Source organism: Gopherus evgoodei, chromosome 11 (assembly GCF_007399415.2).
Source record: "Gopherus evgoodei ecotype Sinaloan lineage chromosome 11, rGopEvg1_v1.p, whole genome shotgun sequence".
NCBI classification, from domain to species: domain Eukaryota; kingdom Metazoa; phylum Chordata; order Testudines; family Testudinidae; genus Gopherus; species Gopherus evgoodei.
The window spans coordinates 17808808-17829331 of NC_044332.1; the positions used below are offsets into that span (position 1 = coordinate 17808808).

General features: G+C 41.1%; 1 protein-coding gene across 4 annotated transcripts in view; it reads right to left on the reverse strand.

Moving 5' to 3' along the window:
* ADAM23 (ADAM metallopeptidase domain 23) overlaps positions 1–20524 on the reverse strand; it is a 202705-nt gene that overhangs the window by 44796 nt on the left and 137385 nt on the right. For all 4 annotated transcript variants that reach the window (XM_030579907.1, XM_030579908.1, XM_030579906.1 and 1 more), the window contains exons 16-21: positions 14246–14317; positions 12889–12975; positions 11037–11117; positions 3863–3913; positions 2840–2903; positions 649–754 (exon numbers count right to left, since the gene is read on the reverse strand). In XM_030579907.1, coding sequence (XP_030435767.1) covers positions 649–754; positions 2840–2903; positions 3863–3913; positions 11037–11117; positions 12889–12975; positions 14246–14317 — 461 coding nt within the window. The remainder of the gene's footprint in view (positions 1–648; positions 755–2839; positions 2904–3862; positions 3914–11036; positions 11118–12888; positions 12976–14245; positions 14318–20524) is intronic.

The window sequence follows — 20524 nt, forward strand, 5'->3', positions numbered from 1 at the left end:
ACCAGCTACGGGACATCTCTGGATGCACTTTGGTAGGATGAGCCTTTGTCTTCCACGGACCAGTCAGAGCTCACTGTTGTCCATGGCCTACTAGTGTCTTCCAAATATTTGGTCATATTATATACGGGGAGGTCCAATATGATGGAAGATCATGATCTCACTCAGTGAGAGCAGACTACTACCAAGCTATCTCTGCCATTTCCCCTCTTCCTCCCCATGCCCGGCTATGGGGTGGAATTACCCTGAGATCACAGGATCTAGCAGAGATTACTGGACCACGTCTGGAGGTGGAACCAGCATTCATATCTTTGGCCACTTACATCCCTGCCTGACCTTGTGTGCATGTACATAAAAATGTGTGACACTGTGCTGCTATATCCTTTAACTTCTCTCCACAAGTCCAAATTGCCAGTACATCTGCACGAAAATCTAGATGTGAGAAATTCCAAAAATGTGAATTTTTGAGCCCCCTGGGAATTCTGCAAACCAATCTGTGAAATATTTTGGAGTTCTGAAAATTTGCAAAAAAAAATGGAGGATTCAAAACCATGCAAAACAAACTGCTGAATAAGTTCATTAAAAAATCTGAAAAATATTAGGCCAATTTCACCCAAAATATTTAGACAGTTTCTACAAAGCTAAACTTACTGTTTACTGCACTGAATCCATTGGTCTCCATCCTTTCCACAGTTTCCTTTTTTTGTGCCTTCTGTATTAAGCTTCTCATAACAGAATTTGTCAGACCCTGTAGCCTCTGTTGATGAAAAAGGGAAAAGAGAATGTACTTTACATTGACAGCAGCAAGTATTCTCTTCATAAAATTAATGTAAAGTATGTAAAGAACTGCCACAAGAAAATACAAACACAGGACTTTGAAATTTCATCCTGTGCTTTAATTTATGGAGTAGATTTTGTTTACACAATGAGAGGGAGAAGGAGAGAGAAGAAGAGAGAATTCTATCAAGCAGCTGAAAAGAGAAAATATTTCCCTCCTTATACTCAGATTCCAATATCTGAGTTGAATATCAGTCCGAAGACTCACTCTCAGTGATATGACTAAGTAACATCTACCTAGGTGTATATCTTCTTCACTTGAATATTCTGGGGATCTAACATTGCTCACATGTACATCAGTTTTACAGTGGTGCAATTTAACTGTTTTCCCTGCTGTTATTCCTGATTTATACTAGTGTGAGAGTAGAACCAGATTATCTCTCTGTAGCACCAGATATTTGCCTCTCGATGTATCCAGGGAAAGAATTAAGAGGCCTGATTCTCCTCTCACTTACACCAGTGTAAATCAGAAGTAATGGAGTTAAACAGATACAAAACCAATATAAGTGAGAACAGCATAAAACTGAGATTAACTCACGTTTTTTCAGTGTAAGCAGAGAAGTCCTAACTTTCCTAATCAAGAAGGATTGCATAGAAGAGCCACATTCAATCTAGAACATTTTCCACCTTTCTTTTCTTTAGTCTTTTTGGATTCCCACACATTAGTATGCTTGTGCTAAGAACAAACCTTTTCAGAGTCTCACCTACCCAAAAAGGCAGGAGCAGCAAGCTGGCCATGAGGAGGCAGAGCAAACAAAAATGGGAAATTGTTGAAAGAGAGGAAAGCAGAGAGAGAACAAAGGCAGAGCCTGAAAAGATGTTCTCAGAATTTGGTCTGTGATGTGACTTTTCTGTGGTTGGGGGGTGGACCAATAAACATCCTTCCAGACTCATGGAGTTAACATAAAATTACTCATTAACAAGTGCTTTAGGCTTTCTTTCATTAAAAAAACAGTGTCTTCATTATTTAGAATGACAGAAAAAGTAACAACTAAATACAATGTATTAGTTACAGCATAGGCACTTACATAGAAAAGACAATCTAAATAATTTCAATTAAAATATAACCTTAGAGTTAGAGAAAAAAATGTACTGTACTGCCACCGAGCTAAGGGAAAGATACCAGGAGTCCACTAAAACCACTGTCCCCATCTCTCTCTGTATTAAATGCACTATATATTGTGTTGCTTGTGACAGACAGTAACAGATGGAAATCTCCTAACACCACAATGGGTAGGAACATTCTCTCTCTCATGGACCACTCCCACCCCACAATCACTTAAATTGGGATGAATGCGGCATACAGGGGGCAGGGATAGCTCAGTGGGTTAAGCATTGGCCTGCTATACCCAGGGTTGTGAGTTCAATCGTTGAGGGGGCCATTAAGGGAACTGGGGTAAAAATCTGTCTGGGGATTGATCCTGCTTTGAGCAGGGGGTTAGACTAGATGACCTCTTGAGGTCCCTTCCAAACCCTGATATTCTATATAAACATCACAATGGCATGAGTGCAACATACTGGTAGTTCAGTTCTACTGTCTTATGCTCAAAATCATTATCCATGTCTCCCCTGAAGATGAGGGAATCAATAGTTATCTGTGATTTAGTTTTTAAAAGCACACATTTATATGAAGGTGTATTAAGAAATATTCTGAACGCAAAAATATATTTATCCAAAGATATTAACCTAACATGCCTGTAGAATTAAGTTTTATATTTTCTGGTGAGTTTCAGCCTGAGTTAGCTGCAGTATATGCTGCTCATCTTACCTGTATCTACAAGCACAGCAAGTTATAGCCACCTGACTCCCACAGCTCCTAAAGATCACAGCACCCAAATACCAAATGACATCACAATTCACCCATATTATCTCAACAGACATTTTCTCTCTGCTCTACAGTGGAAACTTTTAACTGAAGGAGGAAGTACAACAGGTGAAAATACTAATACAAACTAAAAAAATACACATGAATAAAATATATTTAAGGTAGGCAACATCAACCTACTAATTCCCCAAATGTATTTGCACTGATTGTCTCTTGTCTTGCATTCTCCATTATAGCAACGTCCCTAAATAAAAACACAACAAATTAGTGAAAGGAAACCGAACAAATTACTTCATTTTTTTAAAAATCAAATGCTGTCCTTTAGCTGTCTTTACAACTTCTCTTTCATTTTGATTATTATATTTCATACATTTGGATATACTCTCGCCTTAATGTGCTTGTGTTTGTGTTGTGGGATGAGGGTGGCGGTGGAAAGCACATTTATACACTGAGGGCCTGATTCTCTACTGCATTTCATGTTGTCATTTAAACTAGTCACAGTGGGTTGAAAATGCTGCCAAATCAGATTTTCCACTCACCCACACTAGCGGCAGCATTATACACCCACTTTGCAAGGTGTAAAGGCCTGCATAAGATGCAAACTAATGAAAGAACTGGCCCTTCATTTCTATTAACTTCAATGGAACTAACACCAGTAAATCACTGCAGAGTTATATGAAAATATACACCTGAAAATCTGGGTGCCCACTGAGCTGCACCAATCTTGTATTTCTATTTTCTGCAAACTGCCTGCTGGCTAGAAATAAAAATCAGAGGAGAAAGCTGAATTTTTTTAAAGTGATCTGAAAAGGGCCAAACTGACTGCACTTAAACTGAAATTCTCAATGTTAAAAACAGAGCACAGACAACATCAGTGCAAGTTTCTTTTACACTGCTACGAGCAAGTAATATGCCTCAATTTTAACCAAGAAAGTGAGAGACTAGATCAGTCCCTATGTCCATACAATATCCCACCAGAAGGCTGAACAAAACATTCAAGAACTGCAGGGAGAGAGGGATGGATGATATGTTCAGATTTAATAGGTGCCCTGTTGGTCTGCCTGAAGTTTGACAAACCCTTAGGATGAATAAACTGAGACACAGAGTTTATGAAAAAATAAGGAAGAAAAGTGAGTTAAGAAATGAAAATTTACACTGGATTCATTATTCATTGATTTGCAAAGGTTTAAAAACATTACATACCTGATTAGAATCACAAGCATATCCATCTTGTTTATGAAGATTTGGTGGGCACTGAACATCAAAAGATAAAAATTCTTGATTAAATTATAACATTTGGAATTGTAGGACAATAAACAAATGTTTAACAATAAATTATTTAAAAACAAATAGTTGGCATAAAATACATGCAGAGGAACTGTGCAACAGAAGATAGCACTAAGGATGACAAAGTGCCCCAAGGGTTATAAATACAGTACAATAAGTCACAAAAATTAGGTTTATATTTATTAGAAAATATACTAATAGGATATATGACTGTGGCGTATAAAATTCAAAGGAAAAAAAGAATGGAGAAGGCTTATTATGTTTATATAGTATCCAAAATGTGGTAGGTGCTTTACAGACAAATTAAAATGATACAGTAAATGCACTCTACCTACACACATGAGATAACAAATAATAGATGGAAACAGGGAGGAAGGAAGACAAAGGTTACACAAGTCACATCACACAGCCATTTAAAGAAATATCACAATGCTATTTGACAGTGAAATTCAAACCAAGAGGGAATAGAATGAAACAAAGAAAGAACCAGACAGACACTTAGGAATCATAAAATAAACTTTGAATGAAAGTAATTCCATTGGTGATCTGTTCCACAACAAACAGTAGAAATTCCAAATATATTCAAGAACTTAAGGAAAACAACTTTACAGAGTAAAAGTGCTAGCTGGGTAGGTAGACAGATATGTAGCAGGTCACTTGATCACTCCTTGCCAAAACATTACCTTGTTAACATTACCTGTAACGGTTCTGTTTTATCTAGTCCTTTATTAAGGTATGTGTATAAACAGATTAAATTGTATAGCATAATATAAATATATCTATATCTACACGCACTTTACAAAACACATTTAAAGACACCATGTTGGTGCATAGGGGCTGCAAAGCAGTTGCAGGGCCCCTGATGGATTGTTCCTGATACAGGAGCCCCTCTAGACAGATACAGAACTAATTACACCAGACTTATACCTTCCTCCCCCCTGCAAGAGCCACTGATGGGTGGCGGGGGGGGGGGGGGGCATTCCTGGTCATCTGACAAATGAGATGGGTGTGACTAGGGCAGTCCCATACCTCAGCTATTTCTGAGCGGCCACAAAATCTATAAAGTCCTTGAGCAGCAGGGCACAAGTTAGGGCAGCCCTTAGGGTTGTTCTAACCAGATATAGGGATCAAACTGACTCTTAGTGGCCACAGATTCAAGTGGGCACATGCCCAACTCTTAGAACCTGTACAGAACCCTGCACAGGATGAATTCTGCTGTGGTAGAAGTGTGTGAATTTAGCTGTACAAGATCCTGGCTGACGAGTGATGTCATCAATATACAGATCACACAAAGAACAATTTCCCATGGTTATGCTCAGCAATAGTGATAAACACAAGAAAAAATGGAAATGCTGCACAATGTAGGTAAGAAATTATTTTAAAATAATTTTAGATTAATTGATGGTTCGTTAACTTTTACATGAACCAAATACTAATGCAACTTTAGATAGCTACGTATATTTCTGTGGTAAGTTCATAAACAGTAACACAGTTACATATATATATGAATTATATAATAACCAGCCACTTCCAGTTCTTAGAGCTGTGTGTTCTGATATTAAAACAGTGAAAACTTGCCTATCATTAATACATACTAGAAAACCTGCTTCACAGGGATGTCCCGTGAATGGTGGAACTGTAGAACAAGAAACAAAGGGACAGAGATAGAATGACTTAAAAAATAAATAAATAGTAAGCATACTACTTTCACAGCGCCCTGAACCCTTACTGGGACCAGCTCCTGGGATCTGCCAATTGGCAGTGATTGTGCATTGTCACAAGACCACTAACCCTAATCTAACTGCCTATTTTATTTTTCCTGTATGTATACTGATTTTATGACATTGTTGGAGACATCAACAGAAATGGCTATGCACTAAAGTGTCATGCAGTTCATTTCTCTGTATGCAAGTATTTGTTAGATATATTTGCTACAGAGCAACAAGTGTCCACAAAAAGTACTCGTTAAAGTAATTTTGTATAATCAATTAAAAACTAGGGAAAAATAGCTTTTCTTCTTTAATGTTTTTGATAACTGAATGGTGGATTTGTTAAAAATAGCACAACATTTTTTTCTGATGCAGAGAACATTTTTCACTAGTTTAAAAGGAAAGTTAATTACTGTGTATAGTAACTGGATTTTTTCAAGATGTGTTATCCATATGCACATTTCACTAATGCATGCACCTCATGAAGTAGATCCAAGTTTTTGGGGCCAGCAGTATGCATAGAGTGCACATGCGCTCTGCAGTCCTCATGCTTTTCTGCAAGAGCATACAAGGGCAAAGCACGCTCACTGCCATTTGCTTCCTTCTGACTGCAGAATCCTATATAAGAGGACTCTGATGTAGAGAAGCTGGAAGGGCAGGTTGTGGATCATGCATACGGACAAACATCTCAAAGAACTCCAGTTACTGTATACAGTAATTAACTTTCCTTTCTCTGTTGAGTAACTGTCTATATGTGCATTCCACCAACATGTGCTCTGATCTTCCTCACATCAGGTGTAAACATACTATCACTGGGACGGGCATAAGGACAATCACTTGAAGGAGAACAATTTTAAAATAGGTGACATACTGGAGCATAAAGAAGATGACATTATCTATTTAAATATTTGTAGACACACTCAGCAATGTCTTCCAAACATCACAAACTAAATGGCTCATAACTTTCTTAAAAAACAAAGCTTCGGTTTTGTCCATACTTAACTTTTCTCAGAGGCTACATTTTGACTAACCTCTTTTAACAATTTATCTATTTATTCAGTGTCTGTGGTGGAAAATTTGGGAGTCGATTTTTAAAAATGTTATTTTCCTTCTATTTCTCATATTGGTTTAATTGTTCATATTTGCCTTTTTTACTGAACTTTTCTAAAATGTGCAGGCTTTTTAAACATTTCTGCTACTAAATGCACACGCTTTCTTAGTTGGACTGTGACAGGGTTCTTCTTGCTTGAGCTTTATTTTTGGCCATCAATCTGTTTATGCTGTTAGATTAATTTTCCAGGCCTCTCCTTTTTCTCACGTTACTTGGTTATTTTTTTTCATTCAAACCAGATGCCCACAAACTTAGGTCACAACTCTGCCACACTGACTCATATTAAATAGTATCTTACTTTGTTAGTATTATTGTTTAACATTTGTATTGTGGTAGTGCCTACATCAGGGGTGGCCAACCTGTGGCTCCAGAGCCACATGCGGCTCTTCAGAAGTTAATATGTGGCTCCTTTTATAGGCACCAACTCCAGAGCTGGAGCTACAGGTGCCAACTCTCCAATGTGCCGGAGGGTGCTTACTGCTCAAACTCCTGGCTCTGCCACAGGCCCTGCTCCCACTCTACCCCTTCCCATCCACTCCTGAGCCTGCCGTGCCCTCACTCCTCCCGCCTCCCCTCTAGAGCCTCCTGCACACCATGAAACAGCTGATCGGAAGGTGTAGGGAGGGAGGGGAAGGTGCTGACTGTGGGGTGGCCAGTGAGCGGGAGGCACTGGGAGCAGGGGAGCGGGAGCTAATGGGGGGCTGCTGACGTATTACTGTGGCTCTTTGGCAATGTACATTGGTAAATTCTAGCTCCTTCTCAGGCTCAGGTTGGCCACCCCTGGACTCAACCGTGACAGGGCCCCATTGAGTAAGTCATCATACAAAAATATACAAATTAACAGTCTCCACCCTGTAGAGTTTAGTCTGAGAGATAGGCATAACAGATGGATGAGACAAACAAGCAGGCTGGGAGGAGAATGGAGTAACAAAAAATAACTGGATGTTTTAATCCAGATTTATGGCTTATCTACATGAGAAATTACTCTGAGGTAACTATTCCTGACTAACTCGATATGTGGACACTCTTATTCTGAAATAAGAATGCCTTTTTCCAAATAAGCTTAATCCACTTCTAAAGCTTTGGAAGTGTTAATCCACTTTAAATTCACTTCCTGTCTTATTCTGGATTAATTTTCATGCGCAGACCAGCAATGCGTGCACAAATCTTAGCCATATATTAGCAATAATCACAATTGCCAGATGGAGAGCTTTGAGAAGGGGCTTGAAGAAGGATGATGTGCTGATTAAGAATTTTGCCTGGGAGCTTTTTCCATGCAAGGCAGTAGCATGGAAAAAAGCGCAAAGGTGCCTGTGGGAAAAGCAGATAAGAGGGCTGGAATCACTGAGAAAGAGAAGGCAGGAATTGACCTTGCAGTAAGATAGTAGGATGGATAGATAGGGCAGGGCTAAACAGTGGAAAGTTAGGATAAGAAATTGACATTAGATGTGATGGAAGGGGGAGCCAATAGTGGGATTTTAAAAGAGTGGTAACATAGTACAAGTGACAAGTCAGGAAGATGATCTTAGGAATAGCATGTTGAATTAACTTGAAGCCGCAGGCAACAGGGCCAGATGAGAAAGAGGCCCAAATGAAAAATGAAACCAAGAGACAAGGTGAAAGTCCACAATGACAGAGAAAGGGAAGGGCAGGAAAGGGCTTCAGTGAAAAGTTAAAAGCTCTGTTTTGGCCATGTTAGTTTCAGCTGATGACTGGACACCCACAACGAGAAAGCCAGGGCAAGATTTTAGTCTAATTGTAGGGCAAGAGGTCCAGAGTAGAGAGGTAGAATTCTGAGTCATCACCATAAAGATAGTAGTCAAAGCCATGTTTACAGATAAGTTTGCCCAGAGATAGAGTGGATAGAGAGAAGAGGAGGGGGCCAAGGATCAGGGTCGGTTCCAGTTTTTTTGCCGCCCCAAGCGGCGAAGAGAAAAAAAAAAGAGAGAGAGAGAGAAAAAAAAAACCCATGATTGGCGGCAGCTCAACCGTGTCACTTCATTCTTCAGTGGCAATTCAGAGGCAAGTCAGTTTCTCTGAGTGGGATTGAGGGACCCGCTGCCAAACTGCCGCTGAAGACCTGGTTGTGCCGCCCCTCTCCATTGGCCGCCCCAAGCACCTGCTTTCTTCACTGGTGCCTGCCAAGGATGCAAACCAGAGGGTCCCCCCACAGAAAGAGGGTGAGAGAGGGAGAAGGAGGATCCACTGAATTAGACACTAAAGGAGTGATCCAACACTCAGTGGGAGAACCATGTGAGGAGAGTCATGAAAGCCAACAGATGACCAGATTTCAAGAAGAGTGTGGCTGGCATTAATGGCAGCCAATAGATCAAGGAAGATGAAGACGAGTTACTGTGCAAGTACGTCCACTAGAAACAATGGACCTACTTGCAGAGTAAGATACTATTCAAAGTGAGCGTGTGTAGTAGAACTGGATCTAAAATTATTTAAAATTGGATTTGGATCCTTCTCTGTTTGGTGCACACATTTGGAGTGCCGAAGAAAATAATGATATTCCGGCTATGTCCTTTTAAGTGAGTACAGGACGGTGGTTTTAAGGTTTTTCTGTAACACTCATGACCTTAGTATGTAAATACCAACCATCTACTCTCAAGCTGGTTTCTGCTATTGCTTACTCTAATACTACTGGTAGAAGAAGCAGAGTGTAAGTGCAACTAAAAAGGCTAGTTGTCAGAAAGGATGATATTAGTTACTTTCATACTGCTATTTTTGTTAAACAAGTGAAGCACCAGCAAGGAAACGATGCAGGATGAGATGGGAGAAAGAAACAATGTGGTGGAGATAGGGAGGACACAGAGTCTATATAGAGGGGGAGGGAGTTTTCTCATGAACCAAAACAGTCTCTGATCAAAACTCTCTCCCCTGCCCTTTCTTTGAAACTAACCTCTTCCACCTGGTAAGAGGCAGCTGGAATTTCAGCTCCACTCTGCACTCATTAGCTCTGAGGGATAGATGGGGATGTGGGCATTGCCCAACTCCCTCCCCACAAACTCTGGAGATGCCACTGCTGACAGCATTAATCTTGTGCAGTCTTTGTATTCAGGGAACTGCAAGGATCTGACTGGCCTACAAAGTCTTTCCACTTGTGCATTCTGCAGGACCAGATATAATCTTACCCAAAGTGTCCTGGGAGCCAGTGTAAATGCTAGATGCCTAGGGCATTATTCTGTTATTTTCTTGGTGTTCACTGGAAGTGTGTGTGGGGAGAAAGGGAGAAGAAATTGAGCACATTGTTCTATCTACATCTCTAGAAGTGATATAGGATAGGACAGCTTTCATTCTCCACTACAGAGAAATTCTGGCTCTTTGTTAAACAGAAATTGTAATGCTTGCTCTTAAGATAAATACATTTAATCAGTAAAAAATAAAAGTTCCATCTTTTCTTTTGTTTTCAGCCAAGACTGCTATAGCCAAAGTGTCTAGGATTCCCTTTGAATCATGTACAGCTTAAGTAGCCCAGACCAAAATCATAAATAGCATATTGATTATACTGGTATGCACTGCTAATGGCTTTAATTGCCTGATAAACCTTGAAGCACCATGTTAAATTCTACTCTTATTGCATATATCTAATGGAAATTAAGGAGATGAGTCAATATATGAAATGTCAAGGTTCCATTGTGGGTAGAATGAAATATAGCTTTACATGCATACCTTTTCTTTAATACTTTTGCTAAGTTGTACCCTCACTAAACTCCAGGGAATGCCAATGGGGTTTGAGTAAAGGCAGATTTAAGTCTCTTGGCCATTACTTGTTTTGATAAGTTATGTTCTGAAACAAATCATTCAGCACAGCACTTAAACAGGTGTTATTTTCCTTTCCTTATTTTCTGCTATAATTGCTTTCTTTCCTTTTGCTTTCCTTAAACAATTGCTTTGCTTTCTGCTAAGACGTGCATACCTACACTGTTCATCTGTAATAAGTGCTTATTGCCAATAACCTGTTTATCAGTTTTAGATATTTTGCTGGGATTTGTGTCATTCAGTCTTCGCACTGTTTTATGAGTTTTCCTTTCTCCTTTTGTAACAGAGTTTATACTTATTAAATAATTGAGAACACCATTTGCTAATCACTTGAACAAAAACCTTCAAATACACTTCAAACAAAATACATTTTTAATATTTACAACTAATGAGGGAACTGGTCATTTTGAGCAAATGTAGTATCAGCTTGTTACTCGATATATTTAATTGGGATAAAAAGATTACAAAATTGAATAGAGTATGCAGAGAGCTTAGGTATACATACCTGACCAGAGTCGCCAGTACAGTACTCTGTAATATCACACTCATTCACTGCATATCGACAGTCATAGCCTCGTGGGAAAAACTAGAAAATAACAACCATTCATTAGGACTGAGATTATATAATGGCACATTCCAGACTCTTGTTTAGAAATATTCCTTGTGTTTCAAAGCCATACTTCTCAATTTTCAAAGGAGTCTCAGCATCAACATCCTTTGAGTCTTGCCCACAGAATAATAGAGAGAACAAAACATATCCAGAGGAAGCCTTCAGCACAGAAATAGTGTATGATTAACTCAGAAACCTACATTTTGTAATACTTATGTACATACATATGCGTCTGTTCACACATACACACTTCAGTAAATGCTGAATTATCTAGGAACAACAAAAACCCACTGTTAGCTTCTGGTTCAACTGAAATTGGTATACATCAGTAATCTGAAAAGTATTCTTCAGTGATACATCTCTGCTAGAAATATTTTTCATACCATTAACACACTATGTATAAGGGAAAAACTATAAAGATTTATTTCTGTCAAGAAAATATTGAGACTTTAAACAAAACAACCAACCCACCCATCCATTGGTTTATCAACAGCACATCTACTTCTACATTATATAGAGTAGATGTATGTTTAATTTTATGGGGCTAAAACAAAGTCCAGCAGCATGAAACAGTAAAAAAAATATTGTTAATGTTTACCAACAAAGATATTAAATCTCAACCCAGTCTCATCCTGCGTCTTTTATTAGATTTAGATAGTTATCTGAGAAATGACATCAACTCCCCCAAGTCAAAAGGCAGGTTATATTTCTGTGATGTTCAGAGACCTAACTCTTCTAGTTCTCATGGAACAGTTTGAGCCACATCCTTTAGGAATTCTCATGTTTGCTCTGTCTCTAATAACATTTCCCAGATATACCAATAATTCACCATATCCTGCCATAAGCTATGCACAAGACTATCACTGACTTCATTTGAAGTCCTGTGCATGAAACAACAGGATACCAGAGTGTGGCCCAATATTATCACAATGAGACCAGCATCTAAATTATTTTCTTCTAAAGTACTTGCAATCCAGAATTTTGGACCACAAATCACAACATTTAAAAATGAAAAATCAAGTGAGAGGCTGCTCAGTATGCCCTTCAATACCTGCTATTGGCAAACTACATCAGAGAAGAAAGCCTGCACTACCTATTGTAGCAACTATTAGTATTTATCACACTGTGTGTCTTCCAGAGATTTCAGATGGATGACAAGTAATGCTACCAAAAGCATACATTCAATTACTTGCTATTTCATGTTGAAGAAAAGGAGATGTGCACATTACAACTTTACACCCTTGCACCCAAAACACCAAGCAGCTTAAAAGTCACTCTACTCGTAACATATTTATTTTCAACCATGTAAGTAAATAGATAAATAAATGTAATCTAGTTTTAACATTAATCTCAATAACGTTTTCAAAGTGTTGATCAAGGTTTCAGATATATGAACCATATCAAAGTCAATGAAAGTTTTGTGACCCAAACCAGCACAATATTTTGAAAATTTAGATAAAAATCTTTAACTCCCAAGATTGGTCATATATGTTGTGGTGGTAGAATTAATCAAACCCAGATGTATGGTATAACATTGTGTGCATCAACAATAGCAACATACACATAATTCTATCTACTGCCACATTGTCTGAAGGTCAGTAATCATATGTTCCTTAAAAACATTTTGACTCAGTATATGTGGCCTATTTCCCCACATTGTCACCCAGTATTTGACCTATATCAAGTTAGACATTATTTCTAGGGAAGACTAAGAGTAAATAGAAAAAAATGCTATAAGAAGACTCACAAGACAGGATGTGTTACAGCAGGGTCCATCACTACAGTGAGCTCCATTAGAGAGAGAGCACTTCTTACAGCAGTTTTCATAGCATTCCTAAAGAAAATACATTAAGTGATCTATGAATCTTCTCAACCATCCAAACACACCATCCTGTATACCATGATCAGGAAAAGGATTTAATCCTGTACTGACTAGAAAATAAACCAGATGAAAGAATCCTTTATGCTATTTAAACATCAAACTAGCAGGGAGGCCAGTATAAAGAATTCTATAGCACCAACCAAATATTGGATTTGGGACTATCAAGAGAGACAATGCATATCTTCTCAATCCTGTCTGAGGATGAGGTTCCAGCACGGACTCCACGCCAAATGTAAGCCGCTGAGGCAGTTTGCACTCACTTGGGAAAACCCCTAAGAGAACTAACTATATATACCATTATTTACAAAAGAACTAAAGGCACCTAAATAAAGGTCTCCAGGTGCAGACTCGGATAAACCTAAAGGTTCCCTGAATGCACTTTGGAGTGGAAGAGAAAGAACTGAGGCTGCACTACCTAACATAGTCTTAGGCACTGAACATTCAATACAGATAGAGGGTGCATGTGTACAGCCCCAGACGAAAAAGCTTTGGAGACATGTTCTGTTCCTGAAGCACCAAGAGACAGTTCACTACAAGCAGGAATGAACAGCGACCCTTGAAGTATAATTAGCAAGCTCAAGTGGGAACCCTACCAACCCCTTTATTCTAGGTCAGCTTGATCTTTATATAACTCCCTTCCTTTCCCTCTCTTTCATCATTTCTCCATCTCAGGGCCACAGCCAAAATCCCTCTATATCCGTGCCCACACCCAAAACAAGGGGAAATTAGAGGCAAGGAGGAGGAGTTCTCTCTTCTGTCTGGAGCTGCATGCCACTCTGCCCTGCCCCAGCTTCTCGCTCCTCTCTCTTTATGCACTTATACACGGTGTAATGCTGTTTTACTCAGGCCCCATCATCATGGTCTCCACTGCTCACAAGGTTCAGCCAGTTCCACACCATCTTTAAGAGGCACTTTTCTGAGCCAAGTGTGGGGTGGGGTGCAGTGGGAAAATAAAAAAGGCAACAGGTTTCTTCTGTATTTGTAAGAATGAGCATAACAGTGTAGCAGAAACAAATATTTTCTCATTAGGGATAACATTCTACCTCATATACAGAAAGTTGACTAATACAATTCTCTGATCAAAGTTGCCCCACAAGATAGGAAGTGTAAATTCAACACACAATTCTTTCTTTTCCCATTTTAACATCCATATAAATTTTGCTCAATACATTAATGTGAGAAGGGGCTGCAGGAACAGCGCATAAGAACATTTTAAACTTACCATTCGGAAACCACAATCACATTCTTCTCCTGCTTCTACATATCCATTTCCACATTCGGGAGTTTCAAACAACTGAGAGACACACAAAGAATAAAACCATTGTGAAAAATGATGGAAGGCAGCAACTGACTCAGCTATGCCTTTAAGGGACAAACCTTCATCACAGTGCTTCTAAGACACAACTCCAGAGAGAGAACACCCAGAGCTACTCCTCAGGGAGTGCAGGAGCAATGCAGCCCCTTGTGCAGCTAGCCAGCCAATTGTCCAGGAGTGCAAGGTGTGTGGGCTACTTGTATCCTTTCCTGCATTAGTTGGGGAGCAGCTGTGAACAATCTGGCCCAAAGAAATAAAATCAGTAAAAGGAAATTATGCAGACAGCACAGTGCTATAGTGGAGCAGTATTACCTCCTTCCAATCCTATTATTGTAGTTATGCCTTATGGGAGTGACAATTTGTGGAATCTGTCTATGTATAACTTATGAGTAAGGCTATGATTTTGTCATGGTTATTTTTAGTAAAAGTCAGGGACAGGTCATGGGCAATAAACAAAAATTCATGGAAACCGTGACCTTTCCCTAACTTATATTAAAAATAACCATGAGAAAATGGGGAGGGAAAGAGTACAGCACCCCGCCCTGCTGTGGCTGGGAGCTAGAAGGGACCCCAGCCTATGGTGGCTGTGGAGCTGAGAGTTCCCCGCTGCCCAGGCACTGGGGAGCTCTGGGGGATTCCCCCTTCCTCCCCGGCTCAGGAACTGCCAGGGGTCTCCCACTGCCCACGAGGACTGGGGAGCTCTGGGGGATCCCCCTGCCTGTGGCGGCTGGGGAGCTCTGGGGGTTCCCCACTGCTGTTGGTGGTGGCTGGGGAGCTGCCAGGGGTCCCCTGCCAGTGGTGGCTGGGAAGCTTCAAGGGTCCCCTGCCAGCGGCGGGGTCTGGCGAGCTCCGAGGCGGGGGGGGGTGTTCCCTGCTGGCAACAGCTGCTGAGGAGCTGCTGGGTATCCCCCACCACCTGCGAGGATGGGGAGCTGAGGGGGAGCCCCATGCCCATGGAGACTAGGGAGCTCCGAGGCTCCTGCCACTCTGGTAGGTGCGGGTACCCTGCAGCTCCCAGCTGCTGCAGGCTGATGTCACGGAGGTCTAGGGTGACCAGATGTCCCAATTTTATAGGGACAGTCATGACACTTGGGACTTTTTCTTATATAGGTGCCTATTCCCCCCTCCCCCCCCCACAGTCCCTATTTTTCATACTTGCTATCTGGGCACTCTACGGAGATCTGCGGAAGTCATGGATTCTGTTACTTCCACAACCTCAGCGACCAAATCGTAGCCTTACTTATGATATTATGAAGTCACTGTGTGTTTAAGCCTTATGATGATCTGTACTGTGTCCTTGGCCTCATCCCCCGTGTGTTAAAAAGAAAGGAATGGTACCTGCATGTCTGTTTCATAACTAGGACAATTGTTATCAGCCCTTCAGTAGAGCTTGCCCAGATATAACAGAGGAGTAACTGTATCCTAGATAAGTCGGAAAAAACTGTTTTTTTCTGCAGAGTGCTATGGTTTGGAGCAGTGGAATTTCTCCAGAATGGTAAACAAAGAAATTAGGTTCTAGTACTAGAATTTAATAAGACAGAACCATAGGGCCTCACAGAAACTAAAAACATTTGGGGTCAGAAAGAAGAAGAAAAGGTCATTCTTTCATAGGAAAGGGGATCTTTTTGACTGTGGGACCAGCCCAAGACTATGTTTCAAAGGAGAACCCATGTTTTGATAGGGGATCCTGGATGTGGTGAGGAAACTGAGGCGAAGTTTCACATGCAGGTGTTTCTTATTTTGCCTAGAGTCTTGCCTCTTATGCTGTTTAAGTAAAGACTAATTGTTTTTAGAAATCTCGTTTACAAGGTCTGCATCTGTCTGCTTCAATTATCATATGTTCCTGAAGAGGTAAACTGTAAGCAGAGTGCCCACAAGACTGGTAGTCTTGGAAAGGGTGAGCATCTGCAAATGGGGAGTCTGGGATAACCAAAATCAATCTCAGGGCATAGGCAGTTGGACTGCAAGGTCTCAGTTTAGCCAGAAGGTGGTGCTAGATGGAAGATCTGTATCCTAAGAGTGCACCTAGAAATTCAGACCCATAGGTAGTGTCCGGACTCTTCTCAGTCTCAGGAAATCTTAAAAGCACAGATATCCAGTGATATGACCCAACACAGCAGCCTGGTGAGTGTCCAGGAGGGAAAGTTTGATCAGGGTTGTGACACACCTAGATATTATATTTGCCAGTGAAGAGAAGTGTGGAACATAGGGTTGCCAGGTGTCCGGTTTTCAATTGGACTGCCCAGTCGAAAAAGGACCCTGGCAGCTCCGGTCAGGCCGTTAAAAGTCCAGTTGCCGTGGGGCTGGCAGGCTCCCAGGAAGTGGCGACATGTCCCTCTGGATCCTATGCGCAGGGGCAACCATAGGGATTCAGCAGGCTGCCCGCACCCCGAGTGCTGGCTCCGCAGCTCCCATTGGCCACAGTTTTCAGCCAATGGGAGCTGCGGGGGTGGTGCCTGCAGACTGAAGCAGCATGCAGAGCCGCCTGGCCACGCCTCTGCCTAAGAGCTGAGGAATATGTTGCCGCTTGCAGGGAGCCGCCTGAGGTGAGAGTTGTCTGAAGCCTGCACCCCAAAACCCCTCCCACACCCCAATCCCCTGCCCCAACCCCGAGCGCCCTCTTGCACCAAATTCCATCCTGGACCCCGCACCCCAAACCCTTCTTGCACCTCAACCACCTGCCGCAGCTTGGAACCCTCTCCTGTAATGCGAACCCTTCGGCCCCAGCCTGGAGCCCCCTCCTGCATCTCAAACCCCTCATTCACAACCCCACCCCAGAACCCATAGCCCCAGACCTCACCCCCATCCCCGCACTCCAACCTGCTGCCCCAGGCTGGATCCCCCTCCCTCACTCTGAACCACTCATTTCTGGCCCGACCTCACAGCCCGCACCCCCACCCCAGAGCCCAAATCTCCTCCCACATCACAACCCCCTGGCCTCAGCCCGGAGCTCCCTCACACACCCACAGCTGACACCCTCATTCCCTCCCGCACCCCAACCCTCTGCCCCAGTCCAGTGAAAATGAGCACGCATCAGAGGGTGGGGTTTGAAGTGAGCAGGGGCAGAACCTCAGAAAAGGGGCAAAGCAGGGGACAGGACCTTGGGGCTGGTGCAGGGAAGGGTGGCAGGGTAAGGGTGTTTGGTTTTGTGCAATTAGAAAGTTGGCAACCCTAGTGAAAGATGAGGTCTATTACGGTTTATTGATTTTACTTATGAATAGGAAAATAGCAAGCAAGAAACACCGCACAAGCAAAGGATGTTCTGTGTGTGTTATTCACCAGTTAACATATGATGAGCCAAAACAATATTACTAAATAGCTATTCCCAGGATCCAAAGAAATAGTAATCTACACTGGCTATTTACTCTTCATTCTGCAAACAGAAAAAGTCCCATGGTTAAAAAACAATAGAGAAATCAGCTCTTCAGTAATTATGGAAGTTATATTTTGTTTTCTGTTTCAGTCGTAAGCAACAGTAGATATCTGAGCCTGGGTTTTAATAATGTGCCCACCACACCAAATTAAAACACCATTCAGCCTCCCCTAGCTGAGGATACTAGTATCCTGAAGATGGTTTTAGATTCCAATCTCCTGAGGGGCAGTTCATTCGACTACCCACTGAGTCATCACACTGGTCATTAACAGTTTTGCTTTACATTTTGTGCAACTTATTTGTAAACTATTGTATTTAATTGGATCATTTGTCAGTTCCTAATTTTTCCCCATTTCCATCTCTTAACCTCCCCCTCACTGTTACATCTATTGAAACACCCACTGCTAGATGCAAGACAACAACACATCTGCAGGTTCCCTTACTGTTGAGTTCTACAAATGTCAGTGATTCAGGAGTCATATAAATCAACTTAGTCATTCAAGGTCACTTTAAAATTCCTCTTGTCCAATTTTTCATTTCTCAGTGATTTTTTGTTGACCTCTAGAATATATCTCCATCCTTTGAGTGCAGTAACGTCACTTCATTAAACCTGTACAAGACATAAATTGCCCCGCTAGCTCTCAAAACATAGTAATTTTTTTAAGCAGAAGCTATGATGATTTTTTACAGCTCTGCCATTTTATAAAGTAATTATTTTTCAAAAGCTTATCCTACTTTTGACATTTTGTAATAGTTATATTATAAAAACATGACAATAACAAAAGAGATTTGACGTTAACAGGGATATATCAATCACTAAAATGCTACTGAATGTCCGAGGTACATCCAGGTACCTGTTTGCCTGTTGTTTTGCTAAATGTACCAAACACAACATGACATTTCATTGAACTCTTCTTCAGATACTTTTTTTGGGAAAAACAGATGGACAATTTTAAAATATTGCTCTGATGAAAGATTAAAACACATTTTTCTCTTTTACAGAAACTATTTAGCTAACTGAAAAGGGCTATAGTTTCGGGCATTACAGGCTCAATGAACACTGAACTGCCTTATATACAGTCCTTCACTAATAAAATGTAAGCATGATTTAGAATAATTATTCTTCTCTGTAAAGATATGAAAATTAAAACATCACTTTTTCTCTTACAAGTCATCCATATTGCTGTACTGGCAGCAAGTTCTCCTGCTTTTGCTCTGAACCTGAAAATCAATTTTCCATTATACAATTATCTCCACAAATGTGCTTCAGTCATTCTCCGGGGAACATTTTCACTAGAGTAAGAAGGATTTTGGTCTCCATCTTCAGTCAACTGAAGATTTACTCATGTTCGTCCATTACTCAACCATAATCTTACTATGATCACAATCATTATGACATTGTGCTTTTTTGGAGGTTTCCACATTCATTCAATTTTACAGTCATCTATATGCAAAGGCTACTAAAGACGTAAAATATAAAGGTTTTGGGGGTTTTGTTTTTGTTTTTTGTAATGTGGGAAACGCCAATGTCTATGCAACAATAAAAACAAATATTTTCAATTAATGGAGGTCAGGGAGAAGATATAGTAAAGTATACACAATGAGCTAGATAGCATTTAATCTCATTGGGATTAAAATCGCCAAGGCTGACAACTTGGTAAAATGCCAAAGTAGGCTCAGTTAGTTTTACAAGGGAAATATAGATTGTTTTTACCCTACTTTCGGTTTAACAGGGTGGTAAACTACTGTTGTCTATCAGAAATTTTTTTTTAATTTTGTTGAGTTGGAAAAGGGCAAAGGCGACTGGATGGCTAAGAAGATTGATAATACAAATGGAGGTTACTTACCTGTAACTGGAACTTTGAAATGTGTGGTCCCTGTCTGTATTCCACACACTGGTACACGTGTGCTCCATGCACCCAAGACTGGAGATTTGTAGAAAGTAGTGTTTGTTGGTCTACATATGTGAAGTTGCTCTCCTCGCGCTCCAAACCAAGGGCATAAAGGGCAGTGTGGAGCAATGCGTTCTCTTACCTGGAATAAGATGGGCTCCAACACAGAAGGAAGGGGGTCAGGTAGTAGAATACAGAGAGGGACCACACCTCTCCAAGAACCTCCATTTCTTCGAGTGCTGGTCCCTATGTGTATTCCACATGTGGGAGACTGGTAAGCAGTATTCAGAGAGGAGGAAGGTGCAAGAATGCAGGTGGTATATATGTCTGTAATGCTGCTGTATACAAACCTGCATCTGCTTAACTAGTCTAGACTACGGCATAATGTTTCATTAAAGGTGTGGATAGGGCTCCAAGTAGACACCTTACCAACATCCAGTATTGGTACTTCTCAAAGAGATACCATTGAAGTCGTTCATGCTCTCTTGTAGAATGGGCCCTCAACCTGTCTGGGAGAGGGATACATGCCAACAATAGAATGATGTTTCCATGTTGTGTGTCCTGGGCCTCCTCAAGAGGTATCTGGAGCTCAGCTACCACCCTCTGTAACAGTTCCTGGACCACAGGAAGTACATCAGGCAGAGAAGGGAATAATAAGGTAATTGCCTTATTGGGTGAGGAGGATGACACACCTGGTAGGACCGATTTCTTCCTCAACAAACTCTGATGGAGCTGGTTGGTAGCAGCTGGGAGAAGAGCGTTGGTGTGATTGTTACACAGATCCAGGACATCTATTGTATGGATCCCATGAGGCTCAGTAAGACCAATAGGAAGGTTTGACCAACTAGGGGGCCTCCAAGGGATAGGATACCAGTGGTCCCCTGGGTATTTGTAATGAGGAGGAGGAGGGCAGTTCCAATA